At 32.6% G+C, this 23,258-nt stretch overlaps 2 protein-coding genes across 4 annotated transcripts in view; one reads left to right on the top strand and one right to left on the bottom strand.

Moving 5' to 3' along the window:
• Positions 1 to 23,174, top strand: part of MYEF2 (myelin expression factor 2) — a 43,659-nt gene extending 20,485 nt beyond the window's left edge. Inside the window, exons 10-17 of one of the 3 annotated variants that reach the window (XM_003266880.3) lie at positions 3,897 to 3,998; positions 5,505 to 5,555; positions 5,847 to 5,915; positions 6,222 to 6,320; positions 6,621 to 6,692; positions 8,415 to 8,623; positions 8,703 to 8,754; positions 14,745 to 23,174. In XM_003266880.3, coding sequence (XP_003266928.1) covers positions 3,897 to 3,998; positions 5,505 to 5,555; positions 5,847 to 5,915; positions 6,222 to 6,320; positions 6,621 to 6,692; positions 8,415 to 8,623; positions 8,703 to 8,754; positions 14,745 to 14,908 — 818 coding nt within the window. In that variant the 3' untranslated portion in view covers positions 14,909 to 23,174. The remainder of the gene's footprint in view (positions 1 to 3,896; positions 3,999 to 5,504; positions 5,556 to 5,846; positions 5,916 to 6,221; positions 6,321 to 6,620; positions 6,693 to 8,414; positions 8,624 to 8,702; positions 8,755 to 14,744) is intronic. The other 2 variants (XM_004088243.3, XM_030814129.1) reach the window with 2 other exon arrangements.
• SLC24A5 (solute carrier family 24 member 5) overlaps positions 15,406 to 23,258 on the bottom strand; it is a 28,455-nt gene continuing 20,602 nt past the window's right edge. The window contains exons 4-8 of the mRNA XM_030815109.1: positions 22,822 to 22,922; positions 20,843 to 21,123; positions 18,629 to 18,835; positions 16,585 to 16,686; positions 15,406 to 15,790 (exon numbers count right to left, since the gene is read on the bottom strand). Of these exons, the coding sequence (XP_030670969.1) occupies positions 15,468 to 15,790; positions 16,585 to 16,686; positions 18,629 to 18,835; positions 20,843 to 21,123; positions 22,822 to 22,922 (1,014 nt within the window). The 3' untranslated portion in view covers positions 15,406 to 15,467. The remainder of the gene's footprint in view (positions 15,791 to 16,584; positions 16,687 to 18,628; positions 18,836 to 20,842; positions 21,124 to 22,821; positions 22,923 to 23,258) is intronic.

The raw sequence follows: 23,258 nt of genomic DNA on the forward strand, positions 1-23,258 counted from the left end.
TTCCTGACTAATCAGCAATACATTCTAAAATGTTTGGTAAATGTATACACTTGAAGGAAAAAAAGTCCTCTGTAATTTCACCATCTGTGGGTAACCTCATTATAACATTTTTGTGTATTTTCTTCTAGCCTGCTATGTATATTTTTTACATAGTTGGGAACAAAAATAATTTTGAATTATTTTTTGTTTAACATTACAGTATAAGCATTTTTTTCATGTTGAAAATTCTTTTCAAATATTTTTATTGGTAGTATAATAGTCTATCATATAGATGTTCCATAACTATTTCACTGTTCTGTATTTTAGGTGTTTTAACTTTTATTTTCTTTCGAGTAACTACAGAGTAACACATGCCTTTTTGTTCACAAATCTTTGTAATGTTTTTGGGTACTTCCTTCAGACAGATATTCTGAAGTAGATTTACAGTTCTCATGGGTTAGTGTTATCAAATTGTTTTCCAAATGACTATAACAGTGTAATATACTTATTGTATTATGTGTCTCAGTGCCTCCTTTGAAAAGTGGGAATAATAATAGTGTCTACTTCATGGGGTTGACATGAGTATTACATGAATTAATATATGTAAAGCACTTAGAATCATTTTGGCATAATGTAAACACTCAATAAATATTAGCTATTGTTTTTACTATTTCACTGCATCTTCTCTGGTTTTTAAAGTATTCTTATAAGAAATCTTAAATATACAGACAAAAGTAAAATTGCTCATATATTTATCATATGCCATACTTGTTGTAGATTTTTTTTTCTTTAAAATAAATAAAATTTTACAGGTAAAATGGGGCTTCCCCATCTCCCTTACCCAGAGGAAACAACTTATGGATAGAGTATTTATCATTTAGGTTTTAATAGTTTGACTACACAGTTGTACATCCATAAACATAGGGAATTGTTTCGTTGGATTTAAAATTTTGTTTGAGTGATATCATAATATATTATGTAACTTGCTTTTTTTGTTTAAAATTGTTTTTGAGATTCATTTATGTTGATAGATGTAGCTCTAGTTTCTTCATTTTAACTGCTGATACCACATTTTATACATTTTTCTGTTTTTTAGGTTATTTTAATTTTTAGTTATTGTGTATTAAGTTGGAAAGTATTTGCTATTTTTTATCAGAATTATATGTTCTCTTTATATTTGCTAGAAATTATGTGTAAAACTGGCCTTCCTCTGTTGTTTCTGGGAAGTTTTTAACTACTGATGGTTTTTATTTTCTATCATTTTTTGAGTCAATTTTTGTAATTTCTATTTTTCTAAGGATTTTTTCTATTTTCGTTCATTTTCAAATATTTTGGCTTAAATTATCTCTTAGGTTTTTGCTACATCTATGTTTCTGCTTTAAAAATTCTGAATGTTTGCAATTTTTATTTTTTTCTTGGTTAATTTTGTTAGAAATTTGTCAGTTTTAATAGTTTATTCAAATAACTGAATTTGGGTGTTTTGTATTTTGAATTTCTACACTTAGTCTTATTATTTTTTCCTTTTATTTATTGGGGTTTAGTTTGTTTTTGTCCCAACTGCTTAAATTGAATGCTTGCTTTAAATTGGTAGCTTTTCCTTTCTAATATAAGCAGTTATGACTATAAAGTTAGTACATGGGTTTTGCTATAGAGCATTTTTATCATGGGTCAGTTTTTAGAATATTTAAAAATTACCATTATGGGCCAGGCATGGTGGCTAACACCTGTAATCCCAGCACTTTGGGAGGCCGAGGAGTGTGGATCACTTGAGGTTAGGAGTTCGAGATCAGCCTGGCCAACATGGCGAAACTGCGTCTCTACTAAAAATACAAAAAAAATTAGCCAGGCATGGTGGCACATGCCTGTAGTCCCAGTTACTCGGGAGACTAAGGCAGGAGAATTTCTTGAACCTGGGAGGCAGAGGTTGCAGTGAGCTGAGATCGCTCCCCTGCACTCCAGCCTGGGTGACAGAGGGAGACTGTCTCAAAAAAAAAAAAAAAAAAAAATTACCATTATGATTTTTTATTGAGCCATGTATTTGAAAATAGAAGTTTTCAATTTCCAAATGTAAGAGTTTTTTTTTTCCTTTGTACTTTTTCATTTCAATGTGGTCAGAGAACATGGTTTATATTTGAGTGTGATTCTTTGGAATTAATTTGGACTTATGGATGGCCTACCATATGGCACATTTTTCTTAGTATTCTGGGTATAGTTGGTGAGTGCAGTGATCTATATATGTTCATTAAATCAAGTTTGTTAATCATTTAAATTGTCTTAGATCTAATAATTTTTTCTGCTGTAACACTGTTTATCTTATTATCTTATGTGTCTGGTAAAATTGCCCAATAGAATAGTGGATTTGTCTACTTTTTCTTGTTTTTACTTAAATATTTTTAAGCTAGCTTAGTAGGTGCATCTAGATTAGAATTGATGTATTTTCCTAGTGAATCAAAAATTTTATAGGGTGATTTTTTTCTCTAGTAATTACTTTGAGTCTTTGGTCTCATTTTAATGTAAGTATAGCAGCTTTATTTTGTTTGGTACTTGCCTGGTACATTTTTCCTATTTTTTTACTGTTTTAGGCATGCCCCTTATAAACAGTGTTATTGCTGGGCTTAGGCTTTTTAAAAAAATCGCTTTGATAGTTTTTTTCCCCATGAAATTGAAGAGTTCAGTTTCTTCACATGTATTGGTTCATTTGGATTAATTTCCATCATATTGTTTTGTGTCTTATTTTTCTGTCTTACAAATACTTATTTTTCTCCTATCTTGGATTGTTCTGGATATTTTAATATTTCTATGAAGCCTGAAGTTAATATAATTTTTCTTTTATGTAATAGTAGAGTGATCTTTGGATACAGTCACTTTCCTAGTGAATTAATTATACTATCATTGCTCAATGTTTTAGTTCTGTATTATTAGTTCTGTACTATTTTTTTTTCTGTCCTGCAAATTAGACAGTGTTATTTACCATTTTCTTGTGTCATCACTCCTCTGCTTTTATAGACTCTGGCACTAATTTTTTTCCTCTGAAGCGTATATGTTAGAAGCTCTTTTAAGTGAGGATCTTTTTTTAGTAAATTCTCTCAATTTTGGGTTTTAAGTGTCTTCAAATATAGTTTAACTTGTATAAAGATTGATAATTGTTTTCTCTAAGCACTTTGAAAGTATTCTACAGTCTTCATGTTTACACTGTTGCTATTAAGTCAGCTATTTGTTGAATAGTCCTTTCTTTATAAGTAATCTGTCCTTCCCGGTAGCTGATTTTAAGACTTTGGTCTTTGTTGTGCAGTTTGACGGCAAAGACCAAAGTCTTAAAATCAGCTACATGTCATTATGCAAGTAACCAAGTAACCTAAGGTCTCAAAAATTTCCTCTTGTATGGACAATAGATGTGGAAACACTTAAGGTGCCATATAAATATAAATAAATATTTATATCAATGAGAAAACTGGGTAATATAATATTTGCCTTATTCAGTGTTAAATTTATGGTTATTGACTTTTTAGTTTGATTTGAACCATTTAAAAAGTAATTATCAAATTTTAAGTGGGTCTACAAATTTGGGCAAGATGCTCATTTGCAGATATGTGTGCCATATATAAGGTGATAAGATATTATTCAAAATCCTCTAGGTATTTTATTATTCCTTTCAGTGTACCTTTAAGTGGGGTATAAGGTGTACTTTATATTATATCATGTTTTATCTCATAGAACACTTCTCATTAATAAATGGTTTTATAGTCGGGCTTCAGTGTGCTACTTTCTAGATAAAAACAAGAACCAGTGCTTTTATTTGAAAATTTGCAGAAATTTTAGAGATACTACTACAGGTATATAGCTTTTTAAAACATTTTATTACCAATTAGTTAATCATATATGGATCTTTGTAATAATTGTTCTCATTTTTGTTTTAGGTGGTCTTGGAGGCATTGGGATGGGACTTGGTCCGGGTGGACAGCCTATTAGTGCCAGCCAGTTGAACATAGGTGGAGTAATGGGAAATTTAGGTCCAGGTGGTGAGTATTCTAACTTTCTCTTTTCTTTTTAAGTGATACATATGCTAGCTAATAAAACCTCCATTGGTGTGGTCTGTAATAATGTTTAAAGGACTCTAATTAATAGTTAGATATTTACAGTGTCACTTCATTCTGAAAAAGGAATGAAACCTTGAGCACAGCTAACATGAAAGAGATAGGCAGAAGTCAGGAGGGTTTCTTTGGGGCCAGCTATGTTGTAGCTAGTCTTCTAGCATTTTGGATTTTGAAATGTCTTGAAGGCAGAAGGAGAATATATCATGTATGAACAGTATTTATGGAGTAGCTGAAATGCTACCATATCATAGGCAACTAAAATTTGTTTATCCAGTTGGGAAGGTGGCTTTTCAAGTAGTTATTTGGCTGCTCACCTGGAAGAACTCACAGTTCATTTTTAGAGATTGGTTTTTAAACTTTGGTGTTAGGACCCTTTTATATCTTAAAATTTGATGAGAACCCAAAAATGCTTTGCTTATGTAGTTATAATTACCAGTATTTACTGTATTATAAATGAAAAACTAGAAATTAAAAAAATTACATATTAAAAAATGATAAACTCATTACATGTTAACATACATAAAAGCTTTAAGAAAATAAACTATTTTTCAATGCATAAAAGAAATTGGTGAGGAGAGTGGCATTGTTTTACCTTTCCACACATCTTTTTAATGTTTGGCTTAATATTGCTGTTATATCTGTTTCTGCATTTAGTTTTTTGTGATATTGTACATCATATAGTCTTTGGAAAATTACACCTTAAACTCAAGAGAATGAGGGTAAAACATCAAATAATGTCTTAGTAGTATCTGGTGACTTAAATAGTTTTGACCTATTGAACCCTCAAGAGTCCCTGGACCATACTTTGTGAATTACTGTTTTAATTGATGGACTAATAAATGCTATCAGATTCCTATTTTTGTCGAGATGCTGTAGTCACACTTTAAATTATGAGGCTCATTATCGTAATCATTCTGATCCAAACAAGTTTTCTCCCTTACCCTTAGACTCTCACACCTACCTACCCTTTCCTAAATACATACTATTTATATTTAAAAATTTTTTACTGCTCTTTTAACTGCCATGTTTAGAGAGTCCTTACATTCTGGCCTGATTGCTAAATCTGCTGTAATGCCATTTCTGTGTCTATGCTGGAAAAAAAAATCATTGATAGTAGTATTTCTGTGTTTATTGTGGAAAAAAAAGTGAATGATTACCTAGTTCTAGATATTTGCTAACTGAATGTTGTGGGTGTTACTAGTGAATTTTGCTTTCTTGTCTGATAAATGTTCAAAGAAACCTTTTTGAAGATTCATGATTAGACAGCTGCTATGGCATAGCACTTTAAACCATGCCTCCTGTACCCTACTGCTTCTCTTGTTTTTCATTGTGGTTATACCAGTGGTATCTATTTTGCTATAATGCATTATATCATCTTTTAGTCATAAAAATAAAATATACTTAAAGTACATACTGTGTATTTTATTTGAGGTATGGGAATGGATGGTCCAGGTTTTGGAGGAATGAATAGAATTGGAGGAGGTATGTATAAAGATTTGTTTTTTTGTATGTACCCATCACCATTTTTAATAAACTAGAAACTGTGTTGAGAATTCCATGAAAAAAAGGTCATGGTTTATTGTTGGCTCATGTTCTAAAGGCTGCTAGCAGAAATTGAGCCTGGTACATACTTAAAGGAAGGTGATGTGTTAAGAAGTAGCTGCACAAGGTAGGGTGGATGAAGAGCTTACTGGTGAGATTTAACATTTACAAAATGTACCTTTCAGGTACATGACTGACAGTAGGATCTCAAAATTAATCTTTATTCCATAGGAATAGGGTTTGGTGGTCTGGAAGCAATGAATAGCATGGGAGGATTTGGAGGAGTTGGCCGAATGGGAGGTAGGTAAATGTATGCAGTGGAAAGTGTGTGCACATTTAGTTTTCCCTATTATCAAGATTTCCCCCCTATAACTTAGGAATGTGTGCTAAAAATGTCTTCAGAAGGCATATAGGCACTAGGGGATAAGGACAGGCCTGGCGGGAATGGGGATGGTATGTGTGGCATGTGAGGTAAATTGGGTAAATGACAGACTATTTTGTATTTGTGACTTATGCTGTCTTTTCATAATTTAGATACATTCGTGAATGTTTTCATCATATATTGATATATTTGAAAAGGGTTAATTTGTTGCACAATTTTTTCAGAGCTGTACCGTGGTGCGATGACTAGTAGCATGGAGCGAGATTTTGGACGTGGTGATATTGGAATAAATCGAGGCTTTGGAGATTCCTTTGGTAGACTTGGTAGGGCTGGCTGCATACTTCTCCTTTTCTTTTTGTAGGCTATAATTTTCGAAATTTGGTTTCTCTTTTTTTGTGAAAAATCAGAAAATCATAATGTTTTATACAACTTATTACCTGAAGAAAACACTTTAAGGATTTTAATATGCTAGCTCTCTTTTTCAACATCTTACATATTTGAACTCTATTTTCAGAAAACTTTATGCTTTTCATTTATTGTAAATCAGAGCACATAGTACCTTGGGAATTTTAAAGTATGATTATTTAAATTAATTAGTATATTATCTTTCCCTCCTTGTTTAGGCAGTGCAATGATTGGAGGGTTTGCAGGAAGAATAGGAGCTTCTAACATGGGTCCAGTAGGATCTGGAATAAGTAGGTTTAAATTTTACTAGAATTTATTCAGTAATATTTGAGTGCTTGCAAAGACTTTGCAAGAGTAGTTATTGTAGTATAGTAATACTTTGTTCTTATATGTTAATGTGTCTTGCTATAATTTGAGAAACCTTGATAATTGAGCAAAGCCTTTCTGTTTGATTATTGTTTGAAATTTCTAAATTAACTGTTTGAATTTTACTTCTTTGATATTTCTGAACTATGTGTTAACAGCCAATCCAAGAGCCTTTTTCCAACTAAGGAATCTGGGGATTTCTCTGATCATGTGTCAGGAACAACTTTTGCTTTAGCGCCAACTTTGTTTCCTTGCTTATTTTCTATAATAGCTATTAGTGACTAGCTTATTTTATTTGTAAACATCTATGTCTTTTGGTAAATGCAGATATAACACTCTTAGGCATCTCCTCAGCTTGAGTCAGGCTAAGGTTGAAAGAGGTACTTAATTCTTTTCCTCTTGAACCTTTCCCATAATAGCATCAAGAGTAGTTGCAGCACTGGGGAGTGCTGAATCTCCCATCTGACTATTTCCACTACTACCTTTTAGGCCTTATATTAAGCCTGAATACATGGATAATTTATTATTTTTTTTAGTCTCTTTTGCATACTGGGACATGTCTCTGAGCTCTTCGTACTTTATTGACTTCCTTTAATTGATGAAATTTCACAAATAGAAAATAAAACCTATTTAAACTATTCTAAGAGTAAATTCTAATATCCTGTCAGCTGAAGACATCTACTTCCATTGTATCTTGCTCCTCATTTTATTCCTCTTTCCATCATCTTTTAGCCTCAGCCATTTCCTGTTAGTCCTAACTTCCTTACCTTCCTCTTTTATCTCAGTGTTTGTACTTCTGTTTCCCTGATTTTATATTGGTTATTCACAAAAAGCCAATTTGAGGGTGATGTTAATTTTTAGAATTTCCATGTTTGGGGATATTACGTACAAGACAAAAGGTTTGATAATGAGTAAGATGGGATTAATTGAAAAGGACAGGAAATCAAGTCAGTGCATAAGAATGAAGTAGGTATGAGTTCGGAGCTAAATTCTTAAGCTCTGGCTAACGGAGTGATAGCATTTTTTGTTCCCTTGACAAGTTCTGTATAATATTGAGATTAAAAGTTATGTTTTGCTATGATTATTGAATTACCATGAGAATAAAAACTGGGAAACAGAGGTGAAGATGCTGAGGTGAAAGATAAGCTAGGAAAGGAATATTTACTTGTAGGAGAGTATGATGAGAGCGGCTGGAGTGCTAGAGTTGTAATAATTTGAATTTATCTCTGTGTATCTTTATTCTAGCAATTATTATGCTTGATATTGGAAAATAAAAATAAGGATAAGGACAACTGTCACGTTATTGGAAGCAGTGATTGGTAGAGGATTTATATATTTATATATTAATGATCAGAATATAATTTTATACAGTTATATATGTATAATGTATTTATACAGTGGCTAGAATTTCTCAGCTAACTAAATGTATACTTAAGCAAATTCTGTTCTTTGGAAAGTTGTTATCTGTATGAAAATAATTTTATGTTTGTATATTATTTAATTATATAAACAAATTAATTTTCCCCCTTCTTTCTCAAAAATGATTATCTCCTCTTTTCCTCCTTTCTCCTCTTCTCCTTTTCCTTATGTTTTTGAAACAAAAACACAAAATTCCCAAATCTCCCCGTCCTTTCTTGAAAATCTAGGTGGTGGAATGGGTGGCATGAACAGTGTGACTGGAGGAATGGGGATGGGACTGGACCGGATGAGTTCCAGCTTTGATAGAATGGGACCAGGTATAGGAGCTATACTGGAAAGGAGCATCGATATGGATCGAGGATTTTTATCGGGTCCAATGGGAAGCGGAATGAGAGAGAGAATAGGCTCCAAAGGCAACCAGATATTTGTCAGAAATGTAAGCAAATAAATATTAAGGATAATTGAAATTCTTTTTTTTCTTGTATATATGTTACTAATACCTCTTTTCATTCTAGCTACCTTTTGACTTGACTTGGCAGAAACTAAAAGAGAAATTCAGTCAGTGTGGTAAGTATGCAAATGACTGCAGATATGTTGATATTGATTATGGAGGAAAATTGGTTTTAAACTTTTATAAACTGTGTTTAGACCTTTGCCTGTCCAGATGCCTATTCCTGGATAGTCTTGATAGTGTGCCAGGTCTAATTCCACTTCAGATAAATGAATTATTTCACTATCTTTTGACTTAGAGCAGTGCTATTACTACTAGGTAATAACAAGGTTTAAGTAACAAGGTTTAGGATATATCCTATCATTGTTTTCTGTTAATAAAGATAGGGCTTATTTTATTACCTCATTTTAAAAACATAAATATATTATCATTCTTTGCATTAAACTTTTTCTTCTCATTAGAAATATTAATAAGTGGTATATTTATTTTCTTGTTTATAGTATAGTGCAGGGGATTATCAGCATAACCAACTGAGATGCTGATGTCCAATTGATAAAGGAGTTAATAAGTGAGACCCATTCTATATACACTGTATTCCTACCCAACACAGGAAACCTAGCTGGTAGCATACAACCCACTGCCAGGAATGCCTTGGACATGGGTACATTTTGGTTGCCCTTCTTATTCTTTTATAAACTGTTCTTAACTATAATGATACTACTTATACAATCTTAATGTGTTCCATAGGTCTGTGGAAGATTAGGTAGTTTATTACTTTTAAAAAAGAGCTTTTTATATACCATACTTACTTTTGTTACAAAATATCTTAATTGACTAAATTCTCACTTTTTCTTTCTTTTGCAATAATGGGAGAATTCATGTGAGTGTTATAAAGTAAAATATTTTTTGCTAGTATTAATATTTTTCTGCTATTGCGTGGAATCTCAGTGACCGTAGTCACAATAGGAAGTTACATAAGATAGCATATATATAATTTCTGAGGTCGGGTAGCATATATATAATTTCTAAGGTCATGAAGGAATAGGTTTAGTGTTCTGTCACAAAATAGCCTTTGTGGCCACTACAGAGATAATATTATCTCATATTTCTTTATATCTAACTCTTTCGTAGCTTTTATTAATAGTTATTTGTTCAAGTTTTCTTCTATCCTACGTGGAAGCTCTTGAAGGCAAGAACTGTCTTTTTATCTTAGCTCCTTTTATTGCCTCTTTACATATAGTAAGAGTTTATGAAAAGTTTATAAGTTAATCTTTCTGGGTAGATGTTCATTTATTCAGTAATTTATTCATTAAATCCACAAACATATTTTTGGCAGTCTGCTAGGCACTAGAATTTTGAAGGTAAACAAAGTCAGATGCTTCTGTCCTCAAAGAACATACAACATGAATTTGTCTAGGATATTCTGTTGAGTTGTCTTTCTTGATCATCCTTTTATTTTGCACTAATCAAAAATTCAAGAAAAAGTTGTTGAAAACAAGTCAACTGGTTAATAGTCACCACTAAGAGAAAGCAAAATAGTAAAGTGGCCTTGAGGTATTGGTCTTCTTTGCAGGCGTAAAAAGATCTACCAGAATGAGTAAGCAGTGTCTGGCCATGAATCCTGTAGACTACAGAGGAAAGAATGTATATAGGGTCTTAGTGAAATACATCAAATGAGGAGCAGTGGCAGCAAAGATAATCTCTGTTGATTGAGTGAAAAAAAATCTCCAAATGAGATATGACATTATGTTAAAAGTAGAAATGAAACTTAGCAAGATAAAGAGCAAAGCAAGACAAAGAAATGACGATGAAAAGGTGACCAGTGTTGAGCTGACTGTTCTTTATTCTCTGTAGGCTGCTTTCCGTATGATGTTAGATATGGGCAAGGCTTGCAGCAAACTTGAAGTGTTTGATGGGCTTCTGGTTGGAGTGGCATTGTTTTGACATGAGGACATCAGCAATTGCAAGACATTTTTTGAAAGGAAAAAGCATTCAAATCTACATAGAAAATTTTTATAGTACTTTAGCCATGTAAATAATGGTTAAATTATTATTCTTTGCTATTTTAGTTCTATTCTTAAAATCCTTTTTTGATTAATCTATAATTATATTTTAAGATTAATGATTTTTGTTTTATCAATTCTTTTGTAAAAGTTTCTGACTCTTAGATTTTATATTAAGATAATACCATATTTACACAATTCCCTATATCTCCCTTATTTTTAACCTTGAACTACATTGATGGAAAAGAAAGTTGTACTAATATAGAATTAAGTGTCCAGCTGTTGACAATATACAAATTATCTAGCTAGTATGAACTGAACCATCCATTTTTCTGCCATGTCACTTATTTATAAATCTTTTTCTTAGTATGAGACATTTCTTTTCAACATGCTGCAAGCCAGTAATGGCCTCTTGGGCAGTAAAAGGCAGTCTTCTGTTGTTTTTCTTGTAAGCAGTCTTCTGTTGTTTTTCTTGTAAGTATATTCTCTTGCTTGCTTCTTAGTAAGAATCTAGTAGTACTCCATGCATCTCCCATAAACAATATCTGTCAGTAAAGGGTGCCATTGGCAACCCCCTCTGCTTATAAATTATCTCTAGTGATCAACTGTTCTTGATGGAGTAATTACAAAGGCTGAGTAAATGTTATATTATCGGTTATATTACCCTCAATAGAACATTTTTCAGCCTTTGTAATTCAGAAAAAACTGTTTTCAGATCTTTCCAAATATAACAAGATGAGAAATAAGTGAATATAACTGCTATTTTCTAATTCCATCAAGCCCCTAAAGGTAATGTTTTTGACCCCAGGCTGGTAAGATACACATCTTTCCTGTAGCAAAAGAGATCTATCTTTTTATCTTGCATTGTGTAATTCCTCAGAGAGATGCATTTTCAAAAAGGCTGAGTATAAATAAATTAACCTGTTTAGTATTGGACCCCACATCATTTCAGCTTGTGCTAATGGGGTCAAATAGGCATAGTCTTTTAAATCTGCTCCCATGTTATCTGTATACTTTAGCTGCATTCTGGCCTTCTGGCTCAGTATGATGCAAGACTATAACATTTTAGAACTTCAGCACAAGGAAAACCCATTCTCAATTATTCTTGCTATAAGCCGTATAAACAGATATAACTTTGTTCCACAGATTTCCATTATGTAGTATTTCTACATCAGTATGCTTGTTAACTGCATGGAAAATGGAGGCTTATGGTAGATTCTATTGATTAAAGTACTTGCTGCTTCAAGCATTTTGAGTGGACTTTAGAATAACTTAAGAGTAAAATTGCAGTAATAGTACAAATGATATATGATGAGCATTCATTGATAGACACTGTCTTTTGTTTGTAAAGAAACAACAGAATACTTTGCTTTTCTATCCCTTATATCCTTACTATGTTTTCTTATCGTAGAATGTCTGATTTTCCTTTTTTCATCCATGGTTGTGTTAACAGCTTCATGTAGGCAGTAGATTTTATTGAACATCCTTTAATTTGGTCTATTTTTACATGTGTTTTTATACTGGCATATCCCAAAATATACCCCACAAGATGTTAATAGGCTGGGTTAAATAAAACAGAAAGGTTTCTTTTACTGTGGGACAAATCCTTTTTATTACTAGTATATGTAACAGCAATATGTTTGATTATTCTGTGATACTGATTTCTCATGGCATACTATTTTGTCCTGTGCTGTTGCCAGAATATCAGTCCTGTTTTTGTTTTCTTGGAATCGTACAAGATTATTAGATATTTAACTTAGTTGAGGAAGTTCTCAGAGCATGTAAAAAGTCAGGCAGGTCTGATTTTAATCAGCTATTTGAAACTAATTTTTTTCTCCTGAATTATTTATCTTTAGAAAAGAAAATATTTCAGTTGGTGTTTTTATAGGATCAGGAAGAAACTTAGAACATTTATAACTCTTTCTGGTTCTGTCCTGCTGGGATTCTTTTTAGGGGAACAGTCTAACCATAAAACAAATATTTATGGGCTACTGTCCATATAGCTTGAACATCAGAACTGTAAGAAAGTTCAAGTATCTTAGCTGAGGGACCTTGTCAACTAGAAAATTTTTGAGGTCATTGCGAGGTCAGGAATTTGGAGATCTGAGCGCTGATTTCTAAACTGAAAGAGACAATTTAAGAGAAAAACAAAAAAGAGAAACTGTCTCGAAAGATTGAGAGACAGATTATGCAAGAAATAGTGACATATTTTCTTTTGAGGTTTTTGAAGAAGATTTCTTGCTTAGGTGAACTTTACTATTGCTGATAAATCTATGGTGGGATACTTAAGAAAAACTCTACGTTTTTAGGTAAAATTAGGATAAGGAATAACCTTTAACCTTAAAAGCCCTTGAAAATCCTCCATAGTTCTTTTCAAAATAACTGTAAGGTGCTGTCGTTTACCAACAGCTTCTTTAATTAAACTTGCTTTTTTTCAGGTACCAGCATTCAAGATATTAAGAGGACTCTGGAAATTGTGCTGCATTTATCTTTAAATTGTTTTAAATTGTGTTTTCCAGTTTCATTTTATGGTGTTTATTAGAAAGTGTGATTGCTGTGTTTTTGCTTTTTTTCCCCATTTCATTCCAGTTGTGGGCTAAATATTATTTGGATCTACTTTGACCATCATCATGTAATTTCTCTGGAGATTAGCCTATTTTATAACTTTTCAGAACACATTTAAAGACTATCTGGCCTGTGTAGCAAGATACTGGTTTTGTCTCTGTATGACATTTATTATCCTAGACCACTTAATTAGTGTTTAGTAGGTGAGCAGTTGACTACCAGTTGGTGTTCAAAAAGAAATGCAGTAATAGGGAGTGGATGAAAAAGTGAAAGTATAAAGTAGCCCATCATGTTATAGGTAAGAGATTATTCAGATCAAGATTTCAACAGAAAAAAAACTTCCTTATGGATGATATTAAAATTTGATCTTATCATCTGGAAAGGGTTTATGCAGTTTTTTGACAGGCCCTCTTGCTTTTACCTTTCTCCTTTTTTTTCTCCTCCCTTTATAGAACTAAGTATGTCTGGCTGTCTGATTTGGTTGCCAGACTAAAATTAGCTCATAGTGATCTGGCAACTATAATATTTAAAGTCTTCTAACTTGATTTGTTTTGACTTGTACATCTAGTGGGGAGGGAAATATTTTGGTAAGTAGTCACACCCTAAATTTATGACCTGTTTGGATTGAGTGACCATGTATTCCAGTTTGCCTGGGGATAGTTTCCCTTTACATCTGTTACTTATGTGTAATTATTGATAACTCCCCCTTTTACTCTCAAAAGTGTTCTGTTGTAGTGATGAATTCTTATGGCCACTTTGTATTTTGACAAATGGTATTGATTTACTTCAAATACCTGTCTCTAGAGTTAGCAATGATATTATAACTGCATAAGGACAGGTTTCTGGTTTTCTTCCTCTTTCCTGAAGCTTCTCTGATATTCTCCTTAACGTCACTGTTTTTACCTTTATTGATTTAAATCTATGCTATCTCTTCCCATGACTATTTCCGTAGCATATTTGGTGCCATTCTTAGACTTTGAGCTCAAATTGTGATATTGAATAAACAGCTTTGGCACTGTGGTTGCAAAGCAGAATTAGTGGGGCCCTTTGTAGCCTGATAGAAATTAGATTTCTGGTCAGTTGCACTTGTTTGCAGGGGATAAAGGAGTGAAATGAGGATAAAAGGGAAGGAAGAGAGATTAGGGAGACTGGGCAGTAAGCAACCATTTATTCTAAAAATAATTTTGTTTAAATGTGTAAGTTTGTTATAGGGCATGGTGAGTTGGTGGCATTTTGTGCTAGCTTGACTTATTGCTTATAAAATTAACCTCAGGAATTAGGGATTTAACATAAATAAAATACATTAAGTCCTAAGAAAATCTTTCCCCATTCCAATTTTGTATATTCTAGTATGTATATATTTATTACTTTATATGAATTGTATTTTACTCCAAATGTAATGCTTATATTATTCGTTATTTTAAATAATGTTTTTAGTCAAATTAATTATCACAATTGGCTATGAGGAATTTCAGACCTATAAAGTGAAATAGAACTCATTTAAACTGACTAGTAATTCTGTAACTTTTATTTTACAGGTCATGTAATGTTTGCAGAAATAAAAATGGAGAATGGAAAGTCAAAAGGCTGTGGAACAGTCAGATTTGACTCCCCAGAATCTGCTGAAAAAGCCTGCAGAATAATGAATGGCATAAAAATCAGTGGCAGAGAAATTGATGTTCGCTTGGATCGTAATGCATAATTTGAAGCCATGGTTGGAACATTCCTACATCTGTTTTGCTGAATCTCCTAGTAAAAGTCATTTTTTTTAAGTAATATTGTATGCTTACAAAAGCTGTAAAAATGAACTTTTAAAACTCCCACCAGCTTTTAACAGTATAATGTTAAAAATATACTGTAATTTTTGTTAATCTCAAGTTTGGGTTTTTAAAGACAGCAAATCTGGTCATTCAGTTTAAATGAATGGTTATACTGTTTTTAATGAAATAAGCCATTTTCTTGTTGTTTTCAGTACTACGTAGTTGGATTTGTTTGTTCTAGTTTCTCCAGTTTTTGTCAACTTATTGTATGGTAAAACATAGATTTTTTTTCCCCAAAACTTCTGTTTTACAATATGTAATTTTTCATGAAAAGAAAGGGCTCAGAAAAATTAGGATGTGATTTTGGTTGGTTTTAAATTACTGTAAGTAAGTTTTAGATCTAAGGTTCAGGATTTTTAAAATTTGATTTAAATGAAGAAATGGATTTTTCTCTCTGCCCCTCCTGCCATTCATATTTTCTGCATAACACTATTAATAATATCAACCTCCACAGCCCCTTATTTTATTATTTCCAATAATTCCAAGTTCATATAGAACTGATAATGTAGCAAGCCCCAAGTATGATAATAGGCAGACTATTCCCAACTTTCTGTCTAGTTTCCAGCCATTGAAGTGAACTGCTAAAAAAAGAAAAATAATTGAAACGTTGAGAGAGATGGTTATGTAAGTTAGTCCTCTGCTGTTTACTTCTACAGGAGCTGATCCATTTATAAATGCAGTTTTAATAAACCATGGAATACCAAGGCACAACATATCAAACACATTGGATCCCACGATGTTAGACATAGCCATATCTCCTTTCCCTACAAAAGAAAAGCATACTGTTAAAATGTGCTTACCAATACTGTATTTTATTAATAATCTTCATAAGAAAAGAAACACTGGATACTTTTTTGTTGTTGATTCGTTTTGAAAAATTGTTGTTAGAGCAAAAGTCTTACTGAATTTGTATTTTAAAATTTTTCTTGGGTTAGTATTTAAAGTCTTAACATTTATTTAATAATTATATTTATTAAACCATTTTTCAATAAGGTGTATAGCTTACTTGTTGCTTTTCATTGTAATTTAACATGGTTAATGGTTAATTACTATTTAATGCACATTTCAAATGAATATCATTTGGGGGATTAGATTGAGTGAAATTAACCTGCTATTAAATAGTAAACTTGCCCTCTTCAGTCACTTTTTTTTTTTCCCCTTCCAAGTATGTTACTGAGGAAGTAAACTTTTTTTTTGAAACACAGTCTTGTTCTGTTGCCTAGGCTGGAGTGCCATGGTGCAATCTTGGCTCACTGCAACCTCCGTCTCCTGGATTCAAGCAATTCTCCTGCCTCAGCCTCCTGAGTAGCTGGGATTACAGGCGCATGCCACCACACCCGGCTAATTTTTGTATTTTTAGCAGAGACTGGGTTTCACCATGTTGGTCAGGCTGGTCTCAAACTCGTGACCTTGTGATCCACCCGCCTCGGCCTCCCAAAGTGCTGGGATTACAGGCGTGAGCTACCACACCTGGCCGGAAGTAAACATTTTTAAAGCTACTTTTACTCATTCTAGCCTTGTAGAATGACCATCGCAGCTTGAGGGACCTAGTTCTTACCTTTTCGTGCAACTAACACACTTGCAATTGTGTCTGGTATGCTTGTTCCTGCTGCTAATAAAGTAAGGCCCATTACTGTATCTGGAATTTCTAGTGTTTCCCCTGTAATAAACAGATATTTCAAGTTACAAATCTTAAAGATTCACTAACCATCCTTTCCAGTTATTTTGGATATTTCCTTCCTGAACAAAAATAAAATAGGCACATTTAGAATTCAGAGCCAATATGTGCTTGCTTAGTTTTTTTATCTAGCAACATATTTGAATCAGGCTGGTAATTCGGGTAACCCAGGTAGCGCAGATTTTTAATGACATATCTAAAGATATGTAACAGCCAAAATTCTGCCAATGAGAAATTTTCCTGTTTGATATTCTTACAGAAGATGTTTATGTCCACCATTATCTCATCAGGGCTGTGCTGAATATTTGCTAATGAGACTGATCATTCCGCTTTTTCTTTCTTAAAAATTTTTATTAAATTAGAGTTAAGCAAATTAATTATAGCTATCTTTAAGCTATAAATGTGTTAACATGTATATATACCATTTATTACGTTCTACTTTAGTGATATACCTTAATTTAGTGGGCTTTGGCAGGGTGGGGGAGGGAGAACGTTCATTAATCTCTGAGGAAAACAAAACCTGTTTGTTTTCTACTTGAGTCTACCATATGGTCCCAATTTATTAATACTTCTGTTAAATTTGATGTCAGGTCAACATTTTTCAGAAATGTATTTATTCTCAGAAACAGAACCAGAGAGAAGTTAAAAAAAAGGATATGTAACTGTTCTTTTAATGGTGTAATTGAAAACTTGGTTTAGCATCTTTTTTTCTTTCTCTTTTTTTTTCTTAAAATGCCAATTAAAATAATTAGAAAGTAGCTTATTTATTGCATGCTTATATATTGATACTGGAATTGGAATTGGTTGTTAATTTCTGTTACTGGCTTTGCTAGAATTCATATGTGCATAAATAACATTAATATTTATCATCTTGGGGGCTGTTCTGTGATCTATTACATGATTTTTGCTCTCTTTTTATTTTCCTAATATCAAATGTGTTCTGGCTGAGTGAATTTGGATAGATATAATATGCAAGCTAATTGGACTTTTTAATTTTTCTCATTAAAAAAAGGAAGAAATAGTCCACTTTTTGCTAGCATACTATTCTAAGACTTACATTAATTTGGGAAAAGTCAAAGGTCAACAAATTTTTGTGTCTGTGAGGGGCCAGATAGTAATTATTTAGGCTTTGCAGGCTGTGTGATTTCTGTTGCAGTTATTCAGCTTTGCCAATGTAGTGTGAAAGCAATCATAGATAATATGTAAAACCTTACTAATAAAAACAAGCTGGGTTATTTTGGCACACAGGCAGTAGTTTGTTCCCCTCTGCTATAAGTTAATTTGGGTTAACCTTTGTAGGAGAAATTACAGATTATTTTTGTCTTTGTTTATAGTTTTTTTGTTTAGGGACTGTAGTGGATTATGGCCAAGCAGCAGTAGTTAGTTAAGTCTTAATCATGAAGGTAGTAGAAACCTAGAATAAAACTTTTATACCCTTTTCACTCATTTCATAGTATGTTTGTATTGCCATGTTGAAAAGCCAAATAAAATATAATCCAGTTAAGCAGTGAGCACCCATTGTTTTCCCAAAAATAGAGCTCCTTGCTTTGTTTTTGTTTTTTGTTTTTTGTTTTTTTCATTGTGGAATGGAATTCAATATAAAGAGTTTATTGTGGACCCCATGGAATGTGATTAAATTATTAGCATAATAAAAATACATCCTACGAATTTGATTTCATTTATAAGATCTCTTGAATTGTACCCCAGGCTGAATAACAGTGGAAAATACAGTTTATATATAATATGCAACTCACAAACTCAAATGATCTTGTTATAGTAATACTTAATCATTTTGTAAATGGTGCTAATCTTCAATCTTGCTGAAAAGAAATTTGCTGTGTAGCTAGACTACTTTGAGTGAACATATGCAATTTGTCCTTACATGAATATTTTCAAGTTGTGCTATTGTACTTAAAATACATACCAGTTATTGTGACCATCCAAACCAGGATATATGTAAATGCAGATATCCATATTGCAGACATGAAAAAGGTTATCACAAAGTAGTTTTTCCAAAACTTTGTTCTACAATCTGGTGTGGTTAGAAAAAGTAATGTAATAATAGGAAGGGATAATACCCAAAAAATTCTTTTTAAGTCTGCTTCAGGCATGTTGAAAACACTTGGTGGATCTGTTGTGGAAAAATTAAACACTTTTGAATTTTCTCAAATGGCTAACTTAGAAATGCCTATTTAGAAAGCTATATTGAAATAAATTAGCTGTATCAGTTTTTAAAAGGCTGTTTAAAACATTTGAGTCCTCATTACTGATATTGCTGGCGAAAAGAAACTAATTGAAACTTTAGGGCAGACAATGTAAGATGTGATACTCAGCATTTCTTTATTTGGGGCCTTAAATCTATCAAAATGTCTTGGGCCATTCGCTAAATATATTGTAGATAGTGTTTATGAAGTGTCAATTGGACATCTCCTGTGGATTGTCTTCAGTAACTTTTTGCTTAAGGGATTAACGTGGCTTCTAACCTGGCTACTCTAGTTGTCTCCACTTCACAGCATTGATGATGCCTCTGCCTGCCCTATGTACCAGATAATGTATACTTAGAGAATATAAAATAATTACAGCATAATTTTTTTTATTAAGTTGCATATCCTAATTCTTATTGGAAGTGTTTTTTTTGCCCTATTTCATTAGTATTTTATTTATTAAATTCAGACTTTACCACAGTTCATAGAAATAACCTTAAAGTAGGAGGTAGTATATCATCTAAAATATAATTTCTGAAAATTGAGTTTATTTCTTTATTCAATTTAATTTAGTAGAAGGATAATGATAATATATTGGATAAAAATTGGAATTTACTTTTAAATTGTTCAAAATTTGTGTGGTGTTTACAAAATAATAATTGGATCAAATCATGTTAAAACTAATGCTAGTACAACAATTCATAAAAAGTTTGCCAAGCTTCAACCAATGTGCTATTAAGTAATATTAGATATAATTTTAACATAAGCAAAGAATTTGGATTGGTTCTTTTGCGTTTTTTATTATAAACTTAATTTAGAGAGGCATACCTCTTATACCTGAAAGAGTAGAAGCTAAGATTTTTGTAAAAAGAGGGAAAAGTCATGTTTTAAAATTTTAAGTAGTAAATTAGAATAAGTACCCTCCTAAAGGCTTAATTAAATTTAGAATCTGTTTTGGACAACCACTTTATAAAAAGGTAACCCGTGAACTTATATTTCTGACCACAGCTGAATTTTCAGACTTCCTACTGAACATATTTACCTAAATGTTTTGCTACTGCTTTAAACAATGGTAAACCTCAGCTGTTTTTCTTCTTTCTTCCAGACCAGCCCCTTTTCCTGAGTTCCCAGTTTTAATAAGTGGTGTTCCCATTTTCTCAGTCAAGATTAAAACATAGGAGTTGTCTTTGTTCCTTTTTCTGGCCCCATATAGTCTTGGTGATGCTTCCTTCATATAGTCTCACATCTGTTCTCGTTTATTCCCACCACTTTCACTTGGTTTAGGCCCCTAGTAAACACATTAGCTGTTGTAATAGCCTCTCTTACAGACCTCCTTGTCTCTTACTTCATATTTTAGTTCGGTGAACATCATTTTGGGTAACATTACTAAGATAACAGTTCTAATAATTTCTCTCCTCAGAAACCTTCCAAGATTCTTAAAATGGCATTTAAGATTCTTCTTAACCTATTCCTTTCTACCTTTCCTCTCCTTCCTTGCTATGCATATACTGTGCTCTATGTGTTTTATCTCTGCATCATTTATGAAATAAAGACCTCAGTAGCTGTTACTTATTGGTCATAACATCATGTCATTAGTTAAAATCTTTCCTGTCCAGCAAGGCCCAATTTAAATGTTCCCTTCTCTGTGAAAATCTCCTATCTGTCCTCACCACATTTTGACAATCTGTCCCATTTGTGAACCACAGTCACACTTTATTTTTCTCTTTTTATGGTACTTAACGTTCATACTTCAGCTTTTTTGTATTTCCTGTGATATTGGAAGTTCCTTAAAAGTAGGGACTTAGTTTTTATCATTTCTGAGTCTTCACAGTCTTTTTTACATAAAAAGCACACAATACTTGCTGAATTGAAATGAAATTTTAAAGTTTTTCTTTTGTGAATAGACTTAATAGTGGGCAAGATTTAGTGATTACCTTCAGAAACCTGACTAAGATCATGTAAACTTATAGAGAGCTGAGAGTAGCCAGAATCTTCATAAAATATTCCACTATCAGTTCTTGAGTGCTGACGAATGAATGGTTGACCTTCATCTTCCCATCCCATCAGTGACTGTTGTTCACTTCTCTCCATAGCTTTGGCAAGACAGGTGCAGCAAGGACTGCATTTCTTTATAATATATTGGTTAATTTTAATGTCAAAATACAGCACCAAAACATACAATCCGTATATCAAAAGCAGTAAAGTTCCTTCATACCTATAAATTAAGAGAAATTTGTGTCTTTAAATTAAAAGTGAAAGTCATTTTAGAGTTGATAGCTTTTGGGCAGTATCTATTGAATGATTTTCTAACAAAAGTAGCCATAGAACAATCAAACATTTCTAGATATTTTTTGTTTTGTAGATTTGTCCAAACTTGGTTACAGAATTATTATAAGTTTATTGATAAAAGCTGGACACATCTATGTTTTGTTTTGTTTTTTAAAAAAACAAGATCGACAAACTCGTTTTTACTTGTAGATTCCTTCCAAAAGGTAGGTATAAAAATGCAATGAAAATGATAATTGGAGATTTTCAAAATAAATGTAAAATTAATAAATAGTGGTGAACATTTTCTACCTCAGCTCATTGGCATAATACATTCCCCAAAATACATAGTAATTATAAAATAATATAGTAACTGTTAAGTTATTTTAATTGTCCAAGTTTTCTGGTATAGGAACTTTGTGTAAAATATTATTCAGAATATGGGAGGCTTTGGCTGGGATTTTTCAGTTTGTCATACAGAGCATTTTTAATGATTTGAATGTAGCTGAATTTGGCTTATACTCACAAGAAAACAAGATGTTCTAAAATATAAAATTATACCCTGGGAACCAAGAACTGTTTCCCTCTACTCTGGCAGTTAGCTAATGCCATCACAGTTGAACCTTGCATTTACCTTTTATAGCCAGTGAACCTCTGTCTGCTATGTCTTAAAGAACAGTTCTGATTTCCCTAATGGAGGAAGAATTAGCTTGGATACTCTCACAGTCACTGTCCCTTACAGACAACTGCTGAGTTCTAGAAGGATTTCTACTCTACCAACACAGTGTCTTAGGGAGACAGACTAGAGGACAGGATGATTAGTTTAGAAATTATGCTTCTGGCTAGGTTTTAAGTTTCTTGATAGCAGTGATTTGCCGTGCTGCAAAGTTGTGGTTCTCCAGATGGACACCATTACATTTTTTTTTCCTATTTTTCCGGTGTCCTCTGGAGTTACGCAATGTATAACCTGTGTAGCTGTGTTTTACATTTCATTATCCCTTATGATATCTAGCATAGTGATAAGGACCTAGTAGGTGCCTGCTGCTTACTAGTTGAAAAAGTTAGTATCTGTCCACTCAGTCACCACCTTTTTCATTTTCTTGGACCAGCTAGGCACAGAGAGATTACAAGGAAAGAAAACAATTTTTAATATTAAAAGCTAAGCATTGTTGGTTCTTAGAGGAAGGCTATAGTTTCTCCTGAACGAGCATCAGAAGTTTGGAGGAATTTAAAAAGACTTCTTTTACTTCCTCTACCATCCTTCTCCAGTCTTTTGTGGCCGTGACCACTTCTAACCAAGGTAAGGTGAGCAGTAACCCAACAGAAGAAAAAGTCAACTGTTGTGGCTTTAATGGACAACAGGAGTTGGGAAACTTTCTGAATAGGCAGCCAGTGGGGAGAAGGAAAAGTGGTGTCTCCAGTGACTAGTGAGGGAAAAAAGGAGACTGTGAAGTGACTAAAAAGAAATTGGAACCTAGTGAGAAAAACTCAATCAGCAATTGTGATGAGGTTAACTCACAGACCTATTGGAATATGGTATAGAAGTGGCAGATTAAGTGACTGAAATAACATTGATGAAAGAAATATTACTGAACCATCAAATTTATAAAATGTCTAATTTTTACATAAGAATTATTTTCAAGCTTACCAGTAAACTTGGTTGTCATATATTATACCAAGAACTGCTGCTACACTAATTGTGTACGCTGCACAGTCTCTGAATAGGGGCCAACATGATAGTGTTGAGACCTGTAATATGATAAGTTATTATTTCCATTACATTGTAGCTTCTTCAAGTACCATCCCTAGTATAATACTAAAATTGTTTATATATTTGTAGTTAAATATTGTTATCTTTTGCATATTGCTTAGAGAAAAAAATGTAAAATTGTGTTCTAACTTACACAGACTTTCATAAATCTGACCAAGAGCTATTTGTGGATTAACATTAAATTGAATACATGTTGTTTTTCTACTGATTAATAAATTTGATTGCACATATTATTAGTGCCCTGTTGTCCATCCCAGACGACGAACAGTTATCTTTAGAATTTTTTAAGACAATAAATTTTGTTGAATGGTTTT

The sequence above is a fragment of the Nomascus leucogenys genome, chromosome 6 (assembly GCF_006542625.1).
Source record: "Nomascus leucogenys isolate Asia chromosome 6, Asia_NLE_v1, whole genome shotgun sequence".
Classification (NCBI taxonomy): Eukaryota; Metazoa; Chordata; class Mammalia; order Primates; family Hylobatidae; genus Nomascus; species Nomascus leucogenys.